This window comes from Gobius niger (assembly GCF_951799975.1).
Source record: "Gobius niger genome assembly, chromosome: 15".
Lineage (NCBI taxonomy): Eukaryota > Metazoa > Chordata > Actinopteri > Gobiiformes > Gobiidae > Gobius > Gobius niger.
The window spans coordinates 21,858,449-21,880,728 of record NC_136866.1 but is presented as its reverse complement, the minus strand read 5'-3'; the positions used below and the strand labels follow the sequence as shown (position 1 = coordinate 21,880,728).

Here is a 22,280-nt window from a genome sequence, read left to right as displayed (position 1 = left end):
TCCGCCGCTACCAAATCGTATTCGTTGTCCATTTTTTTTTTTTTTTTAATTTCGATGGGGACAGGTGTTTATTTCTTTTCCCCCTTGGTTGGAGTTGAGCTTGAGCACTCCACTCTGGTGCTGATTGAGAGCGAGAGAGAGACTGGCCGACAGAGTGACCTAGAGCGAGGCCGAATTCCAGCGCTGACTCATAAAAGAACTTTGAACCTTAAGTTAACAAGTGATAGAAGGGGGGGGGGGGACAAACTGCCTTCAAGGACTCAGGAGGGTGGGAGAGAATGGCAGCAGATAAGAGGACATTTAATCAGGTCTGAAAAGCCACTCGAAGTTTTATGTGGAGACAAAAGGGTAATAAGTGAGTTAACAGAGCAAATGCAAACTTTCTTTTTCAAAAGAGTCAAGACTATCTATCTATCTATCTATCTATCTATCTATCTATCTATCTATCTATCTATCTATCTATCTATCTATCTATCTATCTATCTATCTATCTATCTATCTATCTATCTATCTATCTATCTATCTATCTATCTATCTTGCACAGTGATCACACTTTCCCATCAAATCAAAATCAAATCAAATTTATTTATATAGCACATTTAAAACAACTGCTGTTGACCAAAGTGCTTCACAAAAGGTCTACAGTAGCCTACAGAAAAAAATATAAATATAATAATAAGAAACAAAACACATTAAAGCCGCAAGCGGCATCGAACGGCCCTCGCGGGCCGTGCCTCCTTTAGCGCCTCTATCTATCCGTGCCACAACCCTACCAAGGGCGCCAGCGTTGCCACACTGCATTTTATTGCCCTGATGTGCCATTAATCTTTGTCAGTAAACATCAAAACAACATTTTTAGCCTCTCCATGTGAATAATGGCTCCAGCCTGCAGAGGGCGCTAGCGCGTAATCTTTTTAATTTCACAATTAGTGTCATACGGCCCTAACGTTCCGTACTTCCATGACCACTGTCCACAAGCTCCTGACAGGGGGCGCTAACGCGCTGTAATGTTGTATAATGTGAGATTTATGTGTCAGCCCCATTACAATAACATGGGGGGCCCCGGGCGTCACCATGGCAACACCGTACAAAAGACGATATGGGTCTCATTGGCTTTTTGGATCGGGACGCCATCAACAATATTTGTACCAAATTTCATCCATTTCCAAGAAACTAATTCTTTTCCCATAATGCAATTTTTATTTTGTACCTGGAGGGGGCGCTATCGTGCCCACTGTTACTTTTTCACATTTGTTGTGTCCAGGGGTGAAAGGTCAATAAAATGTATATTTCCGATTTTTAATCAGAGTTTGTTTGCGCAAATGGGAGCGATTTTTAGTTTCCGATGAATCGCAAAATTCTTCGCAAAGATTGCGGCTTCGCCGCAAACAAACCGTAAAACATGGCCAAAAAATTTGGATAACTTTTGATGCCCCACATCTCGAGATGAGCTGGAGCGATTTTGAGCTCATTTGGTGAAACGCCCTAGGAGGAGTTTGTTAAAATGCGATGCCAGCGAAAACGCTGACTCAGCATTCTCCGGGCTTCCTGTCAAAATGGCGGACTTCCGGTTTGTCAAGGGGCGTGGCCACAATAATATTTCTTGTGTGTCGTCACATGACGAATATCTGTACCGAATCTCGTCGCTCTACGACAATGTTGACGTTGGTCCCGCCTCCATGGACGCAATGTATTTTGATTCACCATGGCAACACCGTGGAAAATACGATATGGGTCTCATTGGCTTTTTGGATCGGGACGCCATCAACTATTTTTGTACCGAATTTCATCCATTTCCGACAAACTAATTTTTTCCCCACAATGCATTTTTTCTTCTGTACCTGGAGGGGGCGCTATCGCGCCCAGTGTCATTTTTTCACATTTGTTGTGTCCAGGGGTGAAAGGTCAAAAAAATGTATATTTCCGATTTTTAATCGGAGTTTGTTTGCGCAAATGGGAGCAATTTTTAGTTTTTGATGAATCGCAAAATACTTCGTAAAGATTGCGGCTTCGCCGCAAACAAACCGTAAAACATAGCCAAAAAATTTGGATAACTTTTGATGCCCCACATCTTGAGATGAGCTGGAGCGATTTTGAGCTCATTTGGTGAAACGCCCTAGGAGGAGTTCGTTAAAATGCGACGTCAGCGAAAACGCTGACTCAGCATTCTCCAGGCTTCCTGTCAAAATGGCGGACTTCCGGTTTGTCAGGGGGCGTGGCCACAATAATATTTTTTTTTTGTCGTCACATGACGAATACCTGTACCGAATCTCGTCGCTCTACGACAAAGTTTACTTCGGCCCCTCCCCCATTGGCGTAATGTATTTTCACTTTTGTAGGTGGCGCTGTCGCGCCATTTTTTTTTTCCCCAATATGAAACACACATTTTAATAAATTTTTCACCGAACCTGAATTTTGGGCAAAGTTTGGTGAGTTTTCGACAATGTTCAGGGGGTCAAATTCCTGCTCAAAGAGCAGAAGAAAGAAGAAGAAGAAGAAGAAGAAAGAAGCGAGAAAGAATAATAATATTTCCGAGAAAAACAATATCGTCGCTTTCGCGACGATATCATATTATACATTTTTGGAAAGCTTTCAACGATCCGCACGCATCCGTGGGGTTCCAGCGCTCGTCATCCACTATATACCCCCATTCACACTATATACCCCCACTCATTTTAATGCAATAATAAGTATAAAGGGCCCACACCCCTGGTGTGGGCCCTTTATAGTTTCCGTTTGACATGGGGACAGCGCTTCGCGCTGTTTTTGTGCGCTCTGCGCACTTAGGTTCAGTGCGCTGCGCGCACTGCGCTGCGTTCGCGTTTGCGATTACAATAGGCCCTTGCGACGGCAGGCCGCTCGGGCCTAAATATACAAAACAGCAAAGCGCTAACAGCTTAGATTTGGCCAGGTATGTGCTAGACAGTGTTAAAAGCTTTTGCATAAAAATGTGTCTTAAGCAACGATTTAAAATATTCAAGTGTCTGTGCAGCTCTGATGTGGAGAGGCAGTTCATTCCACAGTTTTGGAGCTGCAACAGAGAAAGCCCTGTCCCCTTTAGTCACATATTTGGAGCGAGGAACCTCTAAAAGCAGCTGATCAGCAGATCTCAGAGCCCGCGCAGGGGCGGGACGTACCAGAAGCTCGGACAAATACAGAGGAGCAGCGCCATGGATACATTTAAAGACAACAAGTAAAAGCTTGAACCTTATCCTATAATACACAGGGAGCCAGTGTAGAGCAGCTAACACAGGGGTGATGTGCTGTCTCTTTCTGGTCCCTGTAAGGAGACGAGCAGCTGCATTTTGTACCCCCTGAAGGCGACGAATTGAACGCTGACAAAGACCAGTGTACACAGAATTACAATAATCAAGTCGCAACGTTATAAAAGCATGAATGGCTTTCTCAAAGTCACAGGCAGGTAGATAGTTTTTTACCTTGCTTAGAGTTTTAAGTTGGAAAAAGCTTGATTTGACAACATGATTTATATGTTTCTCAAATTGAAATTCATTGTCTACAAACACACCGAGATTCCTTGCAAAAGGGTGACAGAAGGAAGCTAGAGGGCCAATGGCGCTGTCACAGTTGTCGAGAACATTAGAAGAATTTCCAAATATTACAATTTCTGTCTTATCTTTGTTTAGAGTTAAAAGTTGGCCAAGTGCCACTTCTTACACCCCTCTAGCCCCACCCCTGCTTATCCCAAATTAAGAATAATTATTTAGTGCTACTAATAATCAATACGAAACAAAGGATGTACAACACAGTTTATCAGAGGTAGGTGTGTGCTTGGAGATGGGCCGATTATCTTCGTCGTCAAAATACAAAGGGCCAAACCTGCGGCCAAAAGTATAGCACCACTTTCTACAAATGTCAGAGCCGAACATCATATATAACTAAATGGGGTGTTATACCAGGGAATTTTTAAGGATTTGACTGTATTTTCCACATTTTTTAGAGTACTGTACCAGGTTTTTTGAGCTCTGACATGTGTAATATTATGAAAGGAATGACATAGGGCCTCATTTCCTAGTGTAGCGGCCAGAATGCCTGCCTGGCCTCTAGGAGTCGCTGTGGCTGATTCCTCCTCATGCTTCTTGCCCTGGCCCTATTTAAGCCTGGTAATTAGTGGTGCCAGGTGTTGCAAAGTGAGGAGGAACAGTCTTTTGACCGTGCTGAGCTCATGTAAATAAAGGAACATATTGCAAGATTACTGTGCTCCCTTTTTGATTGGAACACGCGTCTGAAACCCTTCAAAACTTTGCATCCTAGTGGTTTGTGTGGCACAAGACCACACGGCCTCTACACCTAGTTATCCAGAGTGTTGTTGATTTCTGGATATATATACATATATATACACACACTGCTCACAAAAACTTAGGGCACACTCAAAAAACACAATGTAACTCCAAGTCAATCAAATTTCTGGGATATCAGACTGTCCAGTTAGGAAGCCACGCTTATTGTGAATCAATTTCACTTGGTGTTGTGGAAATTAAACAGACAACAGGTGGAAATGAGAGGCAATTAGCAAGATCACTCCAAAAGAGGAATGGTTTTGCAGGTGGTGACCACAGACCGTCTTCATCCTTTGTACCATATTTTTGGAACACTTTTGCATTTGTCCAGTGTTTTCACCACTAGAGGTATCATGAGGAGCATCTACAACCCACAGAAGTTGCTCAGGGAGTGCTGCTCATCCAAAATGGCACGTCCATTCGTGCTGTGGCAAAAAGGTTTGCTGTGACTCCCAGCGCAGTGTCCAGAGCATGGAGGAGATACCAGGAGACAGGCCAGTACACCAGGAGACCTGGGGGGGCCGGCCGAGGTCAACAACCCAGCAGCAGGACCGCTATCTGCTCATTTGTGCACGGAGAAACAGGAGAAGCACTGCCCGAGCCCTACAAAATGACCTCCAGAGGGCCACACATGTGCATGTTGGTCCTCAAACGGTCAGAAACCGACTCCATGAGGGTGGTATGAGGGCCCGACGTCCACAAGTTGGGCTGGTGCCTACTGCCCAACACCGTGCAGCCCGATTGGCATTTGCCCGAGAACACAGCGATTGGCAGATTGGCCAATGGTGCCCTGTGCTCTTCACGGATGAGAGCAGGTTCACCCTGAGCACATGTGACAGACGCAGGAGAGTCTGGAGACGCCCTGGAGAACGTTCTGCTGCTGCAACATCATCCAGCATGACCGGTTTGGTGGTGGGTCAGTGATGGTCTGGGGAGGCATTTCATTGGAGTGCCGCACAGCCCTCCATGTGTTAGCCAGAGGTTCCTTGACTGGCATTGGGTACCGGGATGAGATCCTCAGACCTATTGTAAGACCATATGCTGGTGCTGTGGGCCCTGGGTTCCTTCTGATGCCTGATAATGCCAGGCCACATGTGGCAAGGGTGTGTCAGCAGTTCCTGCATGATGAAGGTATTGATGTTATGGACTGGCCTGCCCGTTCCCCAGACTTAAATCCAAAAGAGCACATCTGGGACATCATGTCTCGGTCCATCCATCAACGCCACGTCGCACCACAGACTGTCCAGGAGCTGACTGATGCTCTAATCCAGGTCTGGGAGGGGATCCCTCAGGAGGACATCCGTGGTCTCATCAGGAGCATGCCCAGGCGTTGTAGGGAGTGCATTCAGGCACGTGGAGGCCACACACACTACTGAGGATGATACAGACTTGTTTTGAGGAATTTCTACAGAATTTGGATCAACCAGTGACCTGATTTGTCACTCTGATTTTGACTATAATTTTGGATCCAGACCTCCAGGGGCTGGGAATTTGATTTCCATTTATCATTCTTATGTTATTTTGTTCTCAACATATTGCCCTACACTATGAATAAAGATTTTCATCCGAAAAATCGAATTGATTGACATCTAGGATGTATTTTTTTGAGTGTGCCCTAAGGTTTTGTGAGCAGTGTATATTTATTTATTTATATATTTATTTTAAATTCATGCAGTCCTTATATTTGAAGAGTTTGAAGAGAAAACAGTCTGAAGAGTTTGAAGAGAAAACAGTCTGACCCAAGCACAGTGCACCTGAGACAAATCACTTATAACACCAGACTAAACATATAAATGTCTGTGTTGACTGAATCATTTTTGAAATACAACCATTTTGCATTTAAAAGAACTTATATTTGAGCAGCATCAGCTTCCTGGTTGTAAGCTACGCAGCGGCAGAGTGATCTGCTCGGTCACCGGAACTACAGTAGTTTGTTTACCTGCGGCCGGCATTACTACACGTGGAATTCACAAGGAAGCTTTCTACAAATCAGATATGGCAACGTTTGGAGGACGACCCCCATGATTTTGAACAATTGAGGCTACTAGTTACCATAGACATGCGCTAGCCTAGCACTAGCCTAGCGCCACTAAACTCTTCAAATATAAGGACTGCATGAATAAAAAATTAAAAAAAATCTCCAGAAATCAACAACACTCTGGATTTGAGCTTCTTGATTTTTCTACATATTTAAAGGGACATATTGTGTTGGTGGTTTGATAAAACACAATAGTGTTGTTATCACTATATTCAAGACAGTGATTGAATATCCCAATGTTTATCTCATCTTGTGCAGCTCGAGAAACATTGTTTACTCTTACATCCCACAGGTGAAGGCAGCCACAAACAACGGGGGACCCCCTTCAGCCTGAGGCTCGAAGCCGTTGCCAGGTTTGCTTCTCCGTTTGTGACTTTGCACCTAAAATCCACCTGAAAGTAAAAACCTTTTCAAAACATACGATATTACAAATAAAAACACACAAAGGCCTCGAGTCAGTTTCACATAATTCCCTTTAATTTTTTAGAAGACTCTTTGAATGCATTTACATGGCAAAGATCATAATAAATCTCATACGTTTATTTTTTATATTAGTCTTTAAAATCCAACGTAACCAAATGAGAAAATCCTATTCTAATATTCCATAAGAATCCTTTGAAAATACTGTATATTGTTAATAGATTTTCTTTATTTTTAAAGACAAGACTTTGATTCCATAAAACAACGTCATAAAATTAACGATTTCAATATAAAGACTTTTTCTTTTATGAATTTAAAGTTTGTAAAAAGTAGATCACAGTGATGTCCATTTTGGGTGCAAGTACAGTTAGTATTATAACGTGTTAAAAAAAATTTGAAAAATAAAATGCGTTCAAATTTGATTGGGTTCTACACTTGAGTCTTTAGTGATTGCGCTTAAGAAGCTTTTTGGCAAGAGGCACACGACCTTTTTGTTGTTTTTTTCATCATTTTTAAACAGCAACTACAAACAAGTGCAAATAAAACATGACCTAAACAGCCTGAAAACGATCGCCCCTTTTCTTTTCTCTTCTATCCTTTCTACGTTAGTGCAAATCTGGGGTGGGGGGGAACAGTCCTCGCAAGTCATGCCGAAAGAGCCTTTGTTTTTTTATCCAAGCAATAACACAATCCCTAAGACGTAATACTGACCAACAAGCAATTGCACTTTTCACAATTTCACCAACGGATGGCGCTAGTCCCGACTGTCAGGTGAACAGTGGCGCTTTGCTACTCTAGAAACAGAAGACGCACGACGGACGGTTGCACACTGGAAAAACACGCCGAGTTCAAAGGCAAATGGTATAAAAGTACTTAAATAAATGACCTACACATCTATAAGCAGTACCCTGGCACATGTAGAGACCTATTATTTAAAAAAAAAAACCTGTTCAAGTAACACATTCAAAAGTAGCTATGAGTTATAATGCAATATCTATAACAGTGTTTCTTTTTTCTTTTTTTTCTCCCCGTCGTCCCTTTTGCAGGTGACAGGAAACATTTGGTGGAGAAGACTCGACTTTCCGTGTTTTTATATAATGTACATCTGTTTGCATAGACTTGAAAATGATTGATCAAATCTATTTAAATACCTCTGGCGTTGAGGGGGAAAATCCGGTCTGGTCCGGCAAACGTTCACCAGAAAAGCAGGTTTAAGACATTGCTGTTACCTTTATATATCATGAGAGATGAGTCCTAGAGTTAGTGAGAAAACCACAATCAAATAAAAGCCACTATAGGAAGCCGATGTAAAGGTCTTTCTGCACCAGAGGCAAGTCCTTGACATCGCGCTCGCACTCGTAAAAAAGGAGACATATTATGTGTTTATGTGACTTCGTAAATACTGCTTATACACTTATAAGCAGAGGTGCGTTGATTTGTGCGTAGTTCTCGTAGTTCTCACAGCAAAACGGTCTCGGATTCAACTCCCGGGTCCTTGAGTGGAGTTTGCATGTTCTCCCTGTAATGTGTGGGTTTCCTCTCCCACAAAACATGTAAGAAATGGTGAGAGTATGTACTAGGTAGTAGCAAATGCCTCCTCCTACCCCTGATCTGACCCCTGATCATTTCCCTGACTCCTTAAAGGACCAGGCCACCGTTTTTCCACACTGAGATATGTTCTTACCTAAGCTTAGACGAGTTGATGTGTACCTGTCTGGTCGTTGTGCGTGCGCTCAGTCACGCAAAACGACCAAAGATGTTGTTAGCATTTGGCCTCTCCCAATGTATTCCTAGCTCCAAACGGGGGTGAAGCTGGAAGCTACCACGCTCTTCCACGGGCACAAAGACCAGACAGATACGTATCAACTCGTCTAAGCTCAGGCAAGAACATATCACTGGATGGAAAAACGGTGGCCTGTTCCTTTAAAGGAATAGGTCACCATTTTTAAATACTGAGATATGTTCTTACCTTAGGGGCACTATATTGGAAGGCGTAAAAACACCTGGAGTACTTCCACGATATTACTGCACGGACGTTGAAGTACTCCAGGTGTTACTACGCCTTACAATATAGTGCCGATTTTTATCTGCTCAGAAAATCTAAACATGTGCAATAGGTGAATCCTCCAGCCAAGTGATTCTGACCATCAGCCTGGCTCCACATCATGGAAATGGGTCACCGGGCGCGGCACTGCCGTCGACCACTGCTCCTTACGGGTTTCCCCAGCGGCATTGAAGGATGGGTTAAATGCAGAGGACAAATTTCCCTACGGGGACAATAAAGTATACAAAACAAAAAAACAAACAAAATCGACATGTTATATTTTGTATAACTTTAAATAGGGAAAATGTGGAACAGCTTGGTAGTTTCTAACTTCACCCCGGTTTGGAGCTATACTGTTGCTGGAAGAGGCTAAATGCTAACAACATTTGTGTGACTGAGCACACGCATAAAGGCCCGACAGGTACACATCAAATCGTCTAACCTAAGGCTAAAGATCATATCTCAGTGGCCTTTTCCTTTACAGAACAGTATCCAAAGTAACCTTACCCCGTTTCCCTGGTTACAAAAAGGGATCAAATAAATGGATGGCTGTCAGTTCTGGACACTTCACCTCGATTTCTAGCTTTCTCACTGTTTTTCTGTCTTAGCCATGTCAAAATGGAGGGTCAAAAGGGCAGGGGAGGCTTCAGGAATTGAGTGACAGTGGAGCACTTCTCAGTCTCAGTGGATTATGTGGAGAGTGGAAACCAAGCATTTTTGTCTGTTGAGAAGAAGACAAGCTCACCAAAGGGGATTGCAACAACATACAATACAACTCATGTGTTTTAATGAGGTGGAAACGCACGAAAGGCGTGATTAAAACTGCAAAAGAAGTCATTTTTTGTATAATATGTCTCCTTTAGGCAACATGACTGGAGGTTTGATAACATTCCCTTAGTTTAAAATGGATCAAAAGAGCGGCACAGTGGCGTTTAAAAGTGCGAGCGATGTGTTCAGGGGATGCTTCTGGGCAGACTTTAGGGAGCAGCAGGCGCTCTCTTCTTCTTTTCCTTTTTTTTTTTCCCCGTTATATGTGCCTCACACTCACAAAGCCTCTGTGCGTCTCCAGAAAGTGCAGGTTCAAGTCCTCTTGCAGCAGGGGCTGGGACATCTCCCTGCTTCCCCGCGGGAGCGTGGGCAGCTGCTTCACCGTGACCTCTCTGATGTAGAAAATGAGGAAGCCCACCACCATGACGATGCTGATCATGGAGCCGATGACGGGGGCGTAGGAGTACTGCGGGATCCTGGGGGGGGGGACGCTGGGCGCGAGAGGGCAAGGCTCCTGGGAGAGAAGGGCCTTCACCCTCACCAGGGAGCCGTTGTTGGGCGCGGGGCGGACGGACAGGATGTGGCACATGAGCGGGTACAGATCCACGGACTGCATCGAAGGCTGCACAAAGTCCCGGCGGAAGGCGGGTCCACGGGCCACGAACACCGGGTGCATGCTACGTAAGGAGTTGTTGTAGCCGTGGTTCCCCACTGAAAACAGAGACAGACAGTAATGGCATTGTATCCATCATTAAACTATTGTGAATGAGTTTTAATGTGGTCATAATATTCATAATTGCGGCTTATAAACCTACTTTCGGGCATACTTTTATGTAAGTACTGAACAATAGTGTTAAAAACTTGGAAGATAAAGCTGACATCATCTATTATTGATAGTATGATGATAAATGAAATCAAAGGAGGAAATGTATTAGAGCGAAATAAAGGGGAATCTGGAGGGTTCATAAAAATTTTAACAAATCATCTGTCACTGCCTTTATTCGGGCTCAGAAAGTAGCCTAATACTACAGTCGAGCAAAATGATTTTGAGAAAATAAAATATATTTGTGACACTGAATTTGATTAAACAGAGAAATTAAGCAAAATATTGAAACACACTATCCAAACATCATTAGGATTTTAAATGTTTTGCACTTTGAATTATTATAAATACTAGTTACATTTTACAGATGGGGGTCCTGAATTGTTGTTTGGTTGGTGCACCCTCCACTGGCAGCAAGGGGAAGCAAATATGCTAAAAAACAGTATGCGAGCCTCCATGTTTATCCAGCAGCATGCTACCAAATCCATGGTGCCGCAATAAATGAGTGGTTAACAAACAGCAGTGAGGTAAAGGAGGCTTTCGGATTCTATCTTTTATGCATCATCAGAAAATACAGAGGAAGGAAAGATTGGAGCTCTTCAGTGCTTCAGTGTAGAAGAAGAAACCGCAAACGGATACTTAAAACTGCATGGATAAAGCAAAAATACTAATCCAGGTAAATCCAGGACGAGGGAATGACGTTACAGTAAAGTTAGAAGTGGCACCATTTAGGTTATAAATTGATCATTTTGCAGAACATTTAGTAGAGAATAGGGCTGGGTATCGTATAACTGGGGTATCGTAACAATACTTGGTTTTCAATACAGATACTTGAACAATACTTTTTTCGACACCACATACTAAAATATTTGTCATATAAAACAGATTAATAATATTGATTTATTCCTTTTCCTTCCATTTCATTTCTGTTGCTTTTGTATCATTTGTGTGAGGTGAAACAACTACAAAAGGGCCGAAAAAACACTTTCCAAGTTTTTCTTATTGGAAAGTCTAACCCCCATTTGTAGCAAATTTGTTCTGTTTTTTCCCAAATGTTCCACTTTTTCCCTCATTTATTCTACGTGTTTATTCCCCCAAATGTTAAATTCTTTTTCCACGTTTCTTCCAATTTCTCCCCAATTTTTCCCCAATCGTTTCCCATTCGTTTACCAAATTCCCAAACTTATTTTCCCCAATTTTCCCCTTTTTTTCAAACTTGTCTTTCACTTTCTTATTTTGATGACCAACAGCATCAAAACTTGAATATAAAGATTTTATAGTTTTTTCGATACCATTAGACCAGGGGTGTCCAAATGGCCCGCGAGCCAACTGCGGCCCGTGGCCCACTTTTAATTGGCCTGCTGCAAATTCGAAAAAATATGATATTTCTTCATTTTTTTTTGCATTAATTGAATACATTCCAAATAAATGAAAACCCATTAATATAAAGCTGTGATGAAGGCTTTTTTTTTTTTTTTACTTTAATAATAATAATAATAATAATAATGCATTGGTTTTATATAGCGCTTTTCTGGACACTCAAAGACGCTTTACATTGCACTATTCGTTCACTCCATACTCGGTGGTGGTAAGCTACTATTGTAGCCACAGCTGCCCTGGGGTAGACTGACGGAAGCGAGGCAACCAGTCTGCGCCATCGGCCCCTCCGACCACCACCAACCACTCACTCACTCACTCCATTCGCTAGGCTTCCTGGTGTTACCAAACGGTCTCCCATCCAAGTAACGACCAGGCCCTTCCCTGCTTAGCTTCCAAGGTCTGACGGGATTGGGCATCGCAAAGGCGGTATGGCCACTTTAAGCACATTCAGTTAAAAAGCATAGACATTTTATTGAATATGCAAACTTTAATACAATAGAGGTGAAGTTATATATTTGACCTCCACTGAGTGCGGCCCAGTTGTTTGTATATTTTTCTGTATGTGGCCCTCAGTGAAAAAAGTACAGTTTGTTCGTTTCCCTAGTGGAGGAAACCTGACTCTCCTTTGATGACACAGCCGTGCAGCAAAAAGGTCACGGGTTCGATTAAGTGACTTGTAATTATGTTTCCCCCACTGGAGCGAACAGCAGATTATTGTCATTTAGTCATCAATTTATTGGGGAAAATATGGCGTTTACACAGTCATGAATCAGGGGCCCGGGTTTAGCGTTAGATTTATGCGCACTGGCACAGTCCTCCCTTTCAGATGATTTACCGCGCCGCATTTTCTCAGCTGACTGGTCACCGCTAAATCAGTCGGAGCGGGACTCGTGTTTAGAGAGCAAAAACATCCATACTTTCATTTTAATGTGCAGACAATCGATCAGACCTGTTTATCGCCTCCGCCTGAGAAATATAAATGACGGCAAATGATTGTTTTGGAGCACAAGCTGGGTCCTTTTGTGGGTTCCAAACATCGTGCTTGAACCCTGTATCGAACTGTGAGCATTATTTCTTTTTCACCGTCTGCCACAGAGCTACATTAAGCGCATTTAGATACAGCCCCCGACCTACTCCGTCAGCAGGTTTTCCTTCCTCCGCAGACAACAGCGGGTTATTTTACAGCTCAGGCCTTCAATCACAGAGCAGACATAGAGCACTATCATTATCTATGAGCACCGGAACTGTTCCCCAGCGAGGACGTGCCAGGTTAGAACGATTTCACTTTTTAACTCGATTTTATTGTGGATTTTGTTCTCTGCTTTTTTTCCGGGCCATGCTTCCGTCTCACCGAGGGGAAGCCTGTCAGGAGATCCCAGTGCAGCTATGAACCAGATCTCGAGCTACATGAACATAATCAGGGACGATGTGTAGGTGGAGTATTCGCCGATCGCGCATGTTTTCCGATGACGGCGGAAACTAGGGCACCAAGAGAAAACCCACTCACGGATCGGGAGAAGTTGCAAACTTGCACAGTTAAGGGGAGACACTACAGGCATTGTTTTGTTTTTTAACCTTTTAACACGATGCATTCAGCAAGTGCCTTTCCTTCAGTTCAGCTTTATCTAAAAGGCTGCATCCTTTTTTTGCCACATTTTCATCGCTTTTTGTCACTTTTCTGTTGCTCTTCTGTGGCATTTTTGTCCGTTTTTTTTGTCACTCCTTTGTTGCTTTTTTGTTGTGCTATTGTCATGTTTTTCTCGCTCTTCTGTTGCCAAATTGGGAAAATGAAAATGGGAAAAATGAGCTCGGTTCAGGTGGGGGTTAAGGGGTTAAACTGATTTTCAGATTTTGGTCCACTTTGGTCTCTTAACATATAAACCTTCATCTGCAAACCAAAAAAAGCAAAGTCTTCACAATAATATGTTTAATTATTGCACTGATTCAATGTTTCTCCATAGATTTATATGGGAAATTGTATTAACAAGGGCTTTTTTCTCATGTATCTCCACGTAAGTAGCATCTACAGACTTCAAATTTTCCAGCTTTTCCGGATTTTACAATATCTAATTCCTCATCTGATTTATTGAGTTCTGGTTGAATTTCAAAAAACAAAGCGAAATTTGTTTTGACAGATTTTTCCACTAATAACTAATGGCTTATTTTTAAAAATAAACAAGATATCCAAAATCCCCACAGAAAAAGTGTTTGTAACGAATATGTCAATTAAATAAAACCATACATTTAAACCTGGCTCAATCCATTATTCAGATTTCGTATGATATTGGAATTTTTGGGCATTTTTAGGTACGGTTTTAGGTTATGGTGAAAGAAGAAATAAAAAAATATTGGGAGCTTTCACTGCTGTGTGGACCTTCTCTGTTATTTTTATATGAAAACATAAAATGACACAACACTTACAATATATTTTTCTTTCATATTCATGCCAGTAATCAAAAACAAAAGTTTCTAATCGATATCTCTGAATTTAAAAACTTTCCCTATTCACCTGCAGTGTCACGCCTTAATATATTTTCATTTATATCCAGGTCTCTACTGGACTTTACAGACAAGGGGTTTAAACCACTACAAAACTAAATGTTACTTTGTGAACAGAAATTACGAGCCTAATCTGCCAAGAAAAATTGCAATTCTGCATTTTTCCAAAGCGTCAACGCCCTCACGGTCCAGAGGTGAAGCCTTGGACCCTCTTCCTGTAGTGAGAGGTTTCTTACCCCTATGCCACCATTTGAAAAGCCTCAACCCTTATCCTCACACTGTTGGTAACATGAACAAGCCTTTCTTTTCCTAATTGCAACGGCTGCAAGACAATCTCTGCACTTTTCGCCTAAAAAAAGCTCTTTTGAAGCTATTATTAGAGCAGGCCAATGTTGAAGTTGCAAGCTTTTTTTTTTAACTTTGAAGGCAAAAGCTGTGCCGAAAAGCAGCTCGTACTCACACATAAAGGGCGCAGTTCTGTTCTGCACAATGGTCCATCCTTCTTGAGCCTCTAAAAGGACGGGCATTATCCGGAGGTTGTGCTGATAGTGGTAATGCGCCGGTATGTCCTCCTTCTTGTACACGGCCATGTAAGGGTTTGCGTCTTTCAGCTTGTTGTACACGTCGTCAAGCTTCCCTGTAGAAGAGAAAAGACACATTGTTTTATTAAAAGCTTTATTTGGCTGAAAAAAGGGGGAAATGCTTAGTTACAAGCTAATCTTAACAATCGTTCATGATGCTCTGATTCATAATTAGCCCTAGTCTTTTTTACATTTTGAACGTTAGTGGGGCTGCACAATGTATTACCAAATTACCGCAATATTAGGTGATGTAAAAGCCACAATGTACTACAAAATCTTTTGCTATTCACACCTTTTTTGCTAACACTGACTAAATAGAACACATAGCAAAGGCCATACCGCCCAATCCCGTCAGACCTTGGAAGCTAAGCAGGGAAGGGCCTGGTCGGTACTTGGATGGGAGGCCAATAGGTAACACCAGGAAGCCTGGCGAATGTAGTGTGTGAGTGAGTGGTTGATGGTGGTCGGAGGGGCCGATGGCGCAGACTAGTTGCCTCGCTTTCGTCAGTCTACCCCAGGGCAGCTGTGGCTAGCTCCACGTATGGAGTGAATGAATAATGCAATGTAAAGCATATCATTATAATTACAAAATACCTCCAAAAGTTCTGTTTTAGTCATTTTTCTAATTTTGGTCATGATCTTGTTTATTTTTGTAGTCTTTTCTTGACAGAATTTGACAAAACAATACTTGATTTTTGTTTTTGTGTTGAAATGGTTAAATAGTAAACAGTAAAATATGTTAATAATATTGTGTTTGCAATATTTAAGTCACAGACAATATTGCAATTATTTTCCATATACTGCACAGCCTTAAGTGTTATAATGGACCTACAGCTGTGTATATAAGACCAGTGCTCAGTCTCAAAGACCAAACTGATGATGACAGTTGGATGACTGTTGAAACGTCTTAATTGATACAACATTAAATCAAAACTAAAAGTCCAGAGTTGAAGTTTTTTCTAAAGCCTAATGGACCTTGTCAATACTAAATCTCAAATAGGTTCACCACAATCACAACCAGAATCAGAATTGTTTGTATTGCCCTTGCCCTATCGTTATCGCAATATTTTTTTTGGATAGAGTTGTCATTTTTGATACCCAATAGGCGGTTAGGGTTAGTAAGGCTAGGATTATGAAGTAATTTGTCCATTGTCAATTATATCGTCAAATATTTTGTTATCGTGATGTTTCTTTTTTACATCGTGATATAGATTTTAGGCCATATCGCCCTGCCCTTTAAAGCAGCTCATTAAACTACGATTTTTTTTTTACAGCTCAACCGTGCAACATGAAACATAAAACATATAATACAAAGCTTGGTAGATACTGTCAATAATAAACTATGCATCTAATCTGCCAGGTTTTGCCTCAGTACCTTCATTGGGTATGATTCCTACGACTGGGCTCTTGTCGACCCACGTGTACAAGTCTCTGCCGACGTACTCATCCAGCTCGATGATCTTCTCAGTGGACAGCTGCATCATCCCGTGGTCACTGGTCACTATCAGGTTCACCTCCTCGTACAGCCCGGCCTTCCTGAGCTCGTTCCTCAGAAACCCCAGCTTCTCGTCAATATCCGCGATCACTGCATCCATAAGCGGACTTTCGGGGCCCAGCATGTGCCCACTTTCATCCGGCTCTTCCCAATACAGGACGGCGAAATCCACCGCCTCGTCCCGGGGCGCCGCGAACCACTCGATGACGCGCTGCACCCTTGTCTCAAAGGAAACGGAGGCGTTGTACTGCAGGTATCGATCCGGGTACGTCCCGCGGATCTTCACGTCCGAGCCGGGCCACATAGCCGCGCCGCTCCTCCCTCCCGCTTTCTGCACGGTCACCCACAAGGGAACGGCCTGGTCCCACCACCTGGAATCGTACACGCTGTCGGTTTCCATGGAGAAGGTCAAGTTGAGCGAGGGGTCGTACATCTCGTTGGCGACGATGCCGTGCGTCTCCGCGTACAGCCCCGTCACCAGGCTGTGGTGGTTGGGGAAGGTCTTCGTGATGTAGATGTTCTCCACCTGCTCCACCTGGACGCCTTCCTTCATGAGGGCGTGGAAGTTGGGAGTCGGGACGCGGTCGATGTAGTCCCAGCGGAAGCCGTCGAAGGAGACCAAGAGGAGCTTCGCGCGCGCTGTTTCGCCGGCCTGTTCCTGAGGTTTCGGGGAGGGCAGGCTCACGGGTGCGACGAGAGGCAGGAGGAGGAGAGTGCACACGCAGAGGAGGGGGAGGCAGCTGCTCCGGAGCGCACAGCCCGGGCCCAGCATGGTGCACAGTGATCGGGCACACCTATCGGCACAGGAAAGAGCAGACATATTTAAGTATTGAGTGCATGAGACAGAAACATAAAAATCCCCCCAAAAAATTATTTATAATCGTCAGGTCTACAATTCAGAGGCAGCAACAGAACCTTAGTTTGTAGTTTAATAAGGTTAATATATCTTGGTGTGTAAAATGCCACATATTGGAAGGGCATTCATTTTTTGCATAACACTACTGTACATTATTTACAGTACTGTTATCGCACTTGTGTCCTTAATAAAGACTGAATGAATGAATGAAGTTCGCTGAGGTTTATTTAAAAGGTCTGTCTTCTGGGGTGGGCGATATTTCAAAAAAAATATTGTTTGGTTCATGATTTCAACAAGATCAAGATTTATATACACTACACTACACGTCTTTATATTGCCTTTAAGCGGTAACTATGGCTTTCTTCTTTTTTTTAAAGGTCACACTTCCCTGTGATTGGTTAGATCCATCACTCAGAGCGTAACGAGACTGGTCAAAAGAAAACGTTGAGCCGAGAGCCGCAAAGAAAACTGAAACACAACATGATGATCTCTCCAGAATAGTAGATCGGCACAGGGATCAGTCGTATCACACAGCCCTACTGTCTTGTCTGTGAAAAAAGGATTTTTGCCATATCACTCTGCCCTAAAGCCTTATAGCTGAGGGTAATATGCAACACGTTTAATCTTAATCAGAATATTTGTAACAGTGATTCTCAAAAGGGTTTTTAATGGTCATGATTACAAAAAATACTATAAAATAAATGTTTATTTCTGTATATAGAATTTGTTGGTAATCTTGAATCACCCGGCATTCCATTGATATAATAAAATGGTTAGTACAATCAGTGGTTCTCAACAGGCGGATCAGGACCCAAAAGTGGGTCGCGGAACCGTTTTCAGAAGCCGTTCCCTTTTCCCTTTACTGTTATCGAGTTGTTTTGACCATCCTCATTAAAAGCTGATGTGATGCTTCTTCAATAAACATTTCTGAAAAAAAATCAATTATATATAACAAATGTTTTTCTTATTTAGGTTGAGGCTTGTGGGTCTTCAAGCCAAACAAGCTGAGAACCATTATTTTACATGACAGCACCAGTTAACCATTAGTTTCTGCGATAAAATATTACTCCTCTTTTTCCCCCCCACTTAGACTAATCTGTCAGCCAATATAAAATATACAATTTTACTCCTAAAGGCCACTAAATTTGAATGCATTATTATTAAACACCTTTGTCTTTGTTCTTTATACATTTAGGTCTTGTGAGAGTAAATGATCCTCCTCCTACACGGCGTCATTATTGTCAACAAAATGAAGTTGCAACAAAGCGCCCTGACCCATAACCGCTGGAGCAGACGTGCAACTCTGTAACGAAACAGGCTCAATACATGATGTCATTGTCAATTCGACAGGAAGTACAGTTGTTACCATGTTAAACGGGGTAATTAACAAGTTATTAGTGAGAAAAAGCATTTTCCTTGGACAATTGTTCACATTGCAATATGAAATTCGGTTTGGGCAAACGCTCGCATTGCTCAGCCAACACAAAGACAATTGCGCACAGTCTACTATAGCCGATATAAAGGTTTGCTGAATATGAAAGCATGCAAAAAGGCAGTTTATGCAGATGCAATGTTCAGTGTTATTGACATACCCTGATATCTGATCCCGTAGAGCTGTTCCGGGCTCGCTCTGGTCGCGTTGATAAGCCTCCAAAGGGAAGTCCCGCCTTTGGCTCGTGTGTCTGTGCAGCCTTCCGCGCAGCTCCAGACTCACACTCGAGCGCAAACGTCTAGTTGTGCCTCTTCCATCCTCCTCCTCCTCTTCCTCCTCAACACAGACACAGCGCGGATCGCCCCCCGAAAAATTCACATCCCCGACAAGTGCACACATGACGTAATGAAGGAGGGGGCAGAGACCGCGAGGGGAGGGGGACATATGGTTATAGGCTGGTGCGTACTTTACAACTTCAGTCAGTGGTGGGGAGTAGCCACAAGGGGTCAGTCACGCGCAACATCAAGAGTGTCATCAGTGCACAAAGCTCTCCTTTAGTTGTACTTTTACACAGATGTCACTCTCTGGGACGGCGGTTTTAAACCATTTGAACCAACAGAATTTGGCTCCATGACATAATGGGAAAAAAAATATTGAATCGCTAAACACATTATAATGGTGATGTTGTATTATGACATTATTGCTGTAGGCCAGGGGTCACCAACCTTATTTCAGCTGAGGGCTATTTTAAGAGCATTAAGTTGTTCGAGGGCTACCAGTTAAAAACAAATCCTAAAGACTTAAACGTACACTGTTCACTTATAGGATATTGACCCCATATTATATTAAAATAGCTTTATTTTAAACGCATACTGAGTCACAAGAACCGAAATAACTGTAATTTTAAGAATTAGATTCAAGAAAATGAAGTGTTTTACACTTTAGAAAAAGTCCCAAGGGCTACTGGACATGCCCCAAAGGGCCCCTGGGTGCCCGCGGGCACCACGTTGGTGACCCCTGCTGTAGGCTATACTGCATTCTTTTAAACATATATATTATTATATTATTCCATAACATGATATAGAAGAAAACAAAACATGAAAAGTAAAGAAGAAACCCCCTTCAAAGACAAGACTAAAATAACAACAATAGTACAATAAAGTTGAGTAAGCGGGCAAGTCGAGTCGAAGTAGAAACAGTATATCCATTCACTTTTTGACAATAATAAGAATATAAATAATCCATTTGTTTTATGTAGTGCTTTTCTAGACACTCAAAGATGCTTTACATTGCATGATTCATTCACTCCATACTTGGTGGTGGCAAGCCACTATTGTAGCCACAGCTGCCCTGGCGTAGACTGACGAAAGCGAGGCAACCAGTCTGCGCCATCGGCCCCTCCGACCACCACCAACCACTCACTCACTACATTCCCCCACTACATTGGACTGTTTGGTGTTCCCAAACAGTCCAAGTATCAGACCCTTCCCTGCTTAGCTTCCGAGATCTGACGGGATCATTCAGAGCAAAGGCAGTTTGGCCTTTTCCTTTTCTCGAATTACATAAAGAATCTTTCTGGGAGTGATAGTTCATTAGTCCATTGTTATTAGCAGTTTTTTTTTTAAAGGAAGCACCTCCTGTTCTTGCCCTCCAGCTCTAACCACAGGGCAAAACGTGTCATTTAAAAAATTCCCCATCACATTGCTATTTTTTTTATTTATTTTTTCACACAATGGAACATCATTTATTTCCCCCAATGTGTGAAATGCACTTCACTAAACTAAACTAAACTAAACTAAACTAAACTAAACTAAACTAAACTAAACTAAACTAAACTAAACTAAACTAAACTAAACTAAACTAAACTAAACTAAACTAAACTAAACTAAACTAAACAATACAAAATATCATCATAACATCATGATAAATGGTAAATAGTCACAGTTATATAGCAGGCACTTTTCTACATTGCACCCTCAAACATCAGGGAACCACTCACCCAGTCACACACACCATGTGTCAGAACCCTGGGGTGAGGTGAATGAAGTATCTTGCCCAAGGACACAACAACAATATGCACTTGCGGGAAACGAACCACCGGCACCCCTCAAAAATCACATGAAAGCTGTGGATTTCATTTTATTTCTGGAAACATTCCAAGCATTCTCACATTATGATACGTTTGTGTACTTTCACACTCTTTCTCTTGTCTTTCTGTAAAGCCGTGTTCCTCATTGTCGTGTCTTTCTTTCAGCTGACAGTGTAAATGGAACAGTAACAGTGAACGTGCTCCTGTGTTTTCTACTTTGACTGTACAGCTCTGTTAAAAGCACTGTACCTCACCGCACTGTAACATTGTGGCACTTTCTTTTTCTGTCTGTGTTTTCTCTTTTGTGCAAAGATGTTTGAAGTTAGTGTGTGATGATTACACTGCAGATTGTGTTGTTAACCATATCCTTCAAACTAAGGCTAGAAGAGATATAATCTATGTAAAATATCAAGTATGAGCTTTTTGATGGCCTGTGCCTGGGTTGTCAAACTTAATGGGAATGAGTACCAAATACTATAAGAACATTATTATGACATGAAAGGCTATTTCAATTCAACTTTTCAGTAAAATGTGTAGCTTTGTGATCGATTTACAGCTTTATTCTGAACACACAATGTTGTCTTTTTACAGATGAAGAGTAGTTTTAATTGATTCCCACAAACTAATCTGCAATATGCTTGAGGTAGGAATTCATGGGGGACCACTGAAGGGTTCAAGGGGTCCGCAAGACAAAAAAGGGGACTCCTGGGGGTACTTGAACACTTGGCAGGGGGTACTTGGTATTACCTCAGATTAAAAAGATGAAACTGTGTATGATTTCAATACTAGTGCTTTCAAAGGAAAGTTATTATGAAGGAAATTATGTTTTTCAGTAAAAGGTTTGACTGAACATAACGCTCCACTAAATACTGAAAAATCTATGTTAGTTGCTCACTTTGTAAAAAGTTTGGCTGGATCCTCGAGTTAAGGGTACTCGGAGTATAAATTAATGCTTCAAGGGGTGTGTGGGACAAAAAAGGTTGGGAACCACAGGTCTAAGAAACACATTCCCAAAGCCTGAAGCATAATGGTCCCCCCCAATCAATCTGAAGAGCAAATTTAGGGCAAATTTAATAATAATAATCATTCACTCCATGCATTTGTACAGTTTTACCGCTTAAAATGACATAACAAATAACAGATGAAAGTAGGCTAAAACTGATTTAACATACTATTTTTATTAAATATGTTCCGTATGTGTAGAAAAGCTTTGGGCGGGCCTCACTTCAGTGCCTTTGAGGATTCTCACTTTGGGAACCAGTGGTGTAAACTATCAAACCCAGGTCTAAACCAGAGATATAAATATAACTAAAACTGCAGAAGACACTGAGGAAGAATCCCACATGTAACCGCTGCCACGTGGACCATTTACAAACCAGTGTTATAAACTTGCAACATAGTCAGGCCATTCAGCTTGACCAGCGGGGCATGTAAATGTGATCTGACCTTACAGCATGGCGTTGCGATGGAGACATTTGAAAGACCTATAATTGCAACCCTTACTGCACATGCACATTTATATATGCCACACATGACTTGAGAAAGCATAGGCCTGGG

General features: G+C 42.2%; 1 protein-coding gene across 1 annotated transcript; it reads right to left on the bottom strand.

Annotated features, from left to right (window-relative positions):
* Positions 1-9,799: 9,799 nt before the first annotated feature.
* On the bottom strand, positions 9,800-19,037 carry enpp5 (ectonucleotide pyrophosphatase/phosphodiesterase 5). The gene is made up of 4 exons (XM_079572739.1): positions 18,795-19,037; positions 16,227-17,140; positions 14,731-14,907; positions 9,800-10,279 (listed from the first exon to the last, which is right to left on the bottom strand). Exons 1-4 carry the CDS (start codon positions 19,031-19,033, stop codon positions 9,828-9,830), a joined length of 1,782 nt encoding a protein of 593 aa, XP_079428865.1. The 5' UTR covers positions 19,034-19,037; the 3' UTR covers positions 9,800-9,827.
* Positions 19,038-22,280: the final 3,243 nt, after the last annotated feature.

Excerpts from the sequence above, each read along its gene's own strand:
- enpp5 (XM_079572739.1), bottom strand. The coding sequence starts at position 19,033 with ATGTGTGCACTTGTCGGGGATGTGAATTTTTCGGGGGGCGATCCGCGC. Across the intron at positions 17,141-18,794 it reads CTACGGGATCAGATATCAGG|GTGTGCCCGATCACTGTGCA; the intron begins GTATGTCAATAA and ends CTGTGCCGATAG. Across the intron at positions 14,908-16,226 it reads AGGAATCATACCCAATGAAG|GGAAGCTTGACGACGTGTAC; the intron begins GTACTGAGGCAA and ends TCTCTTCTACAG.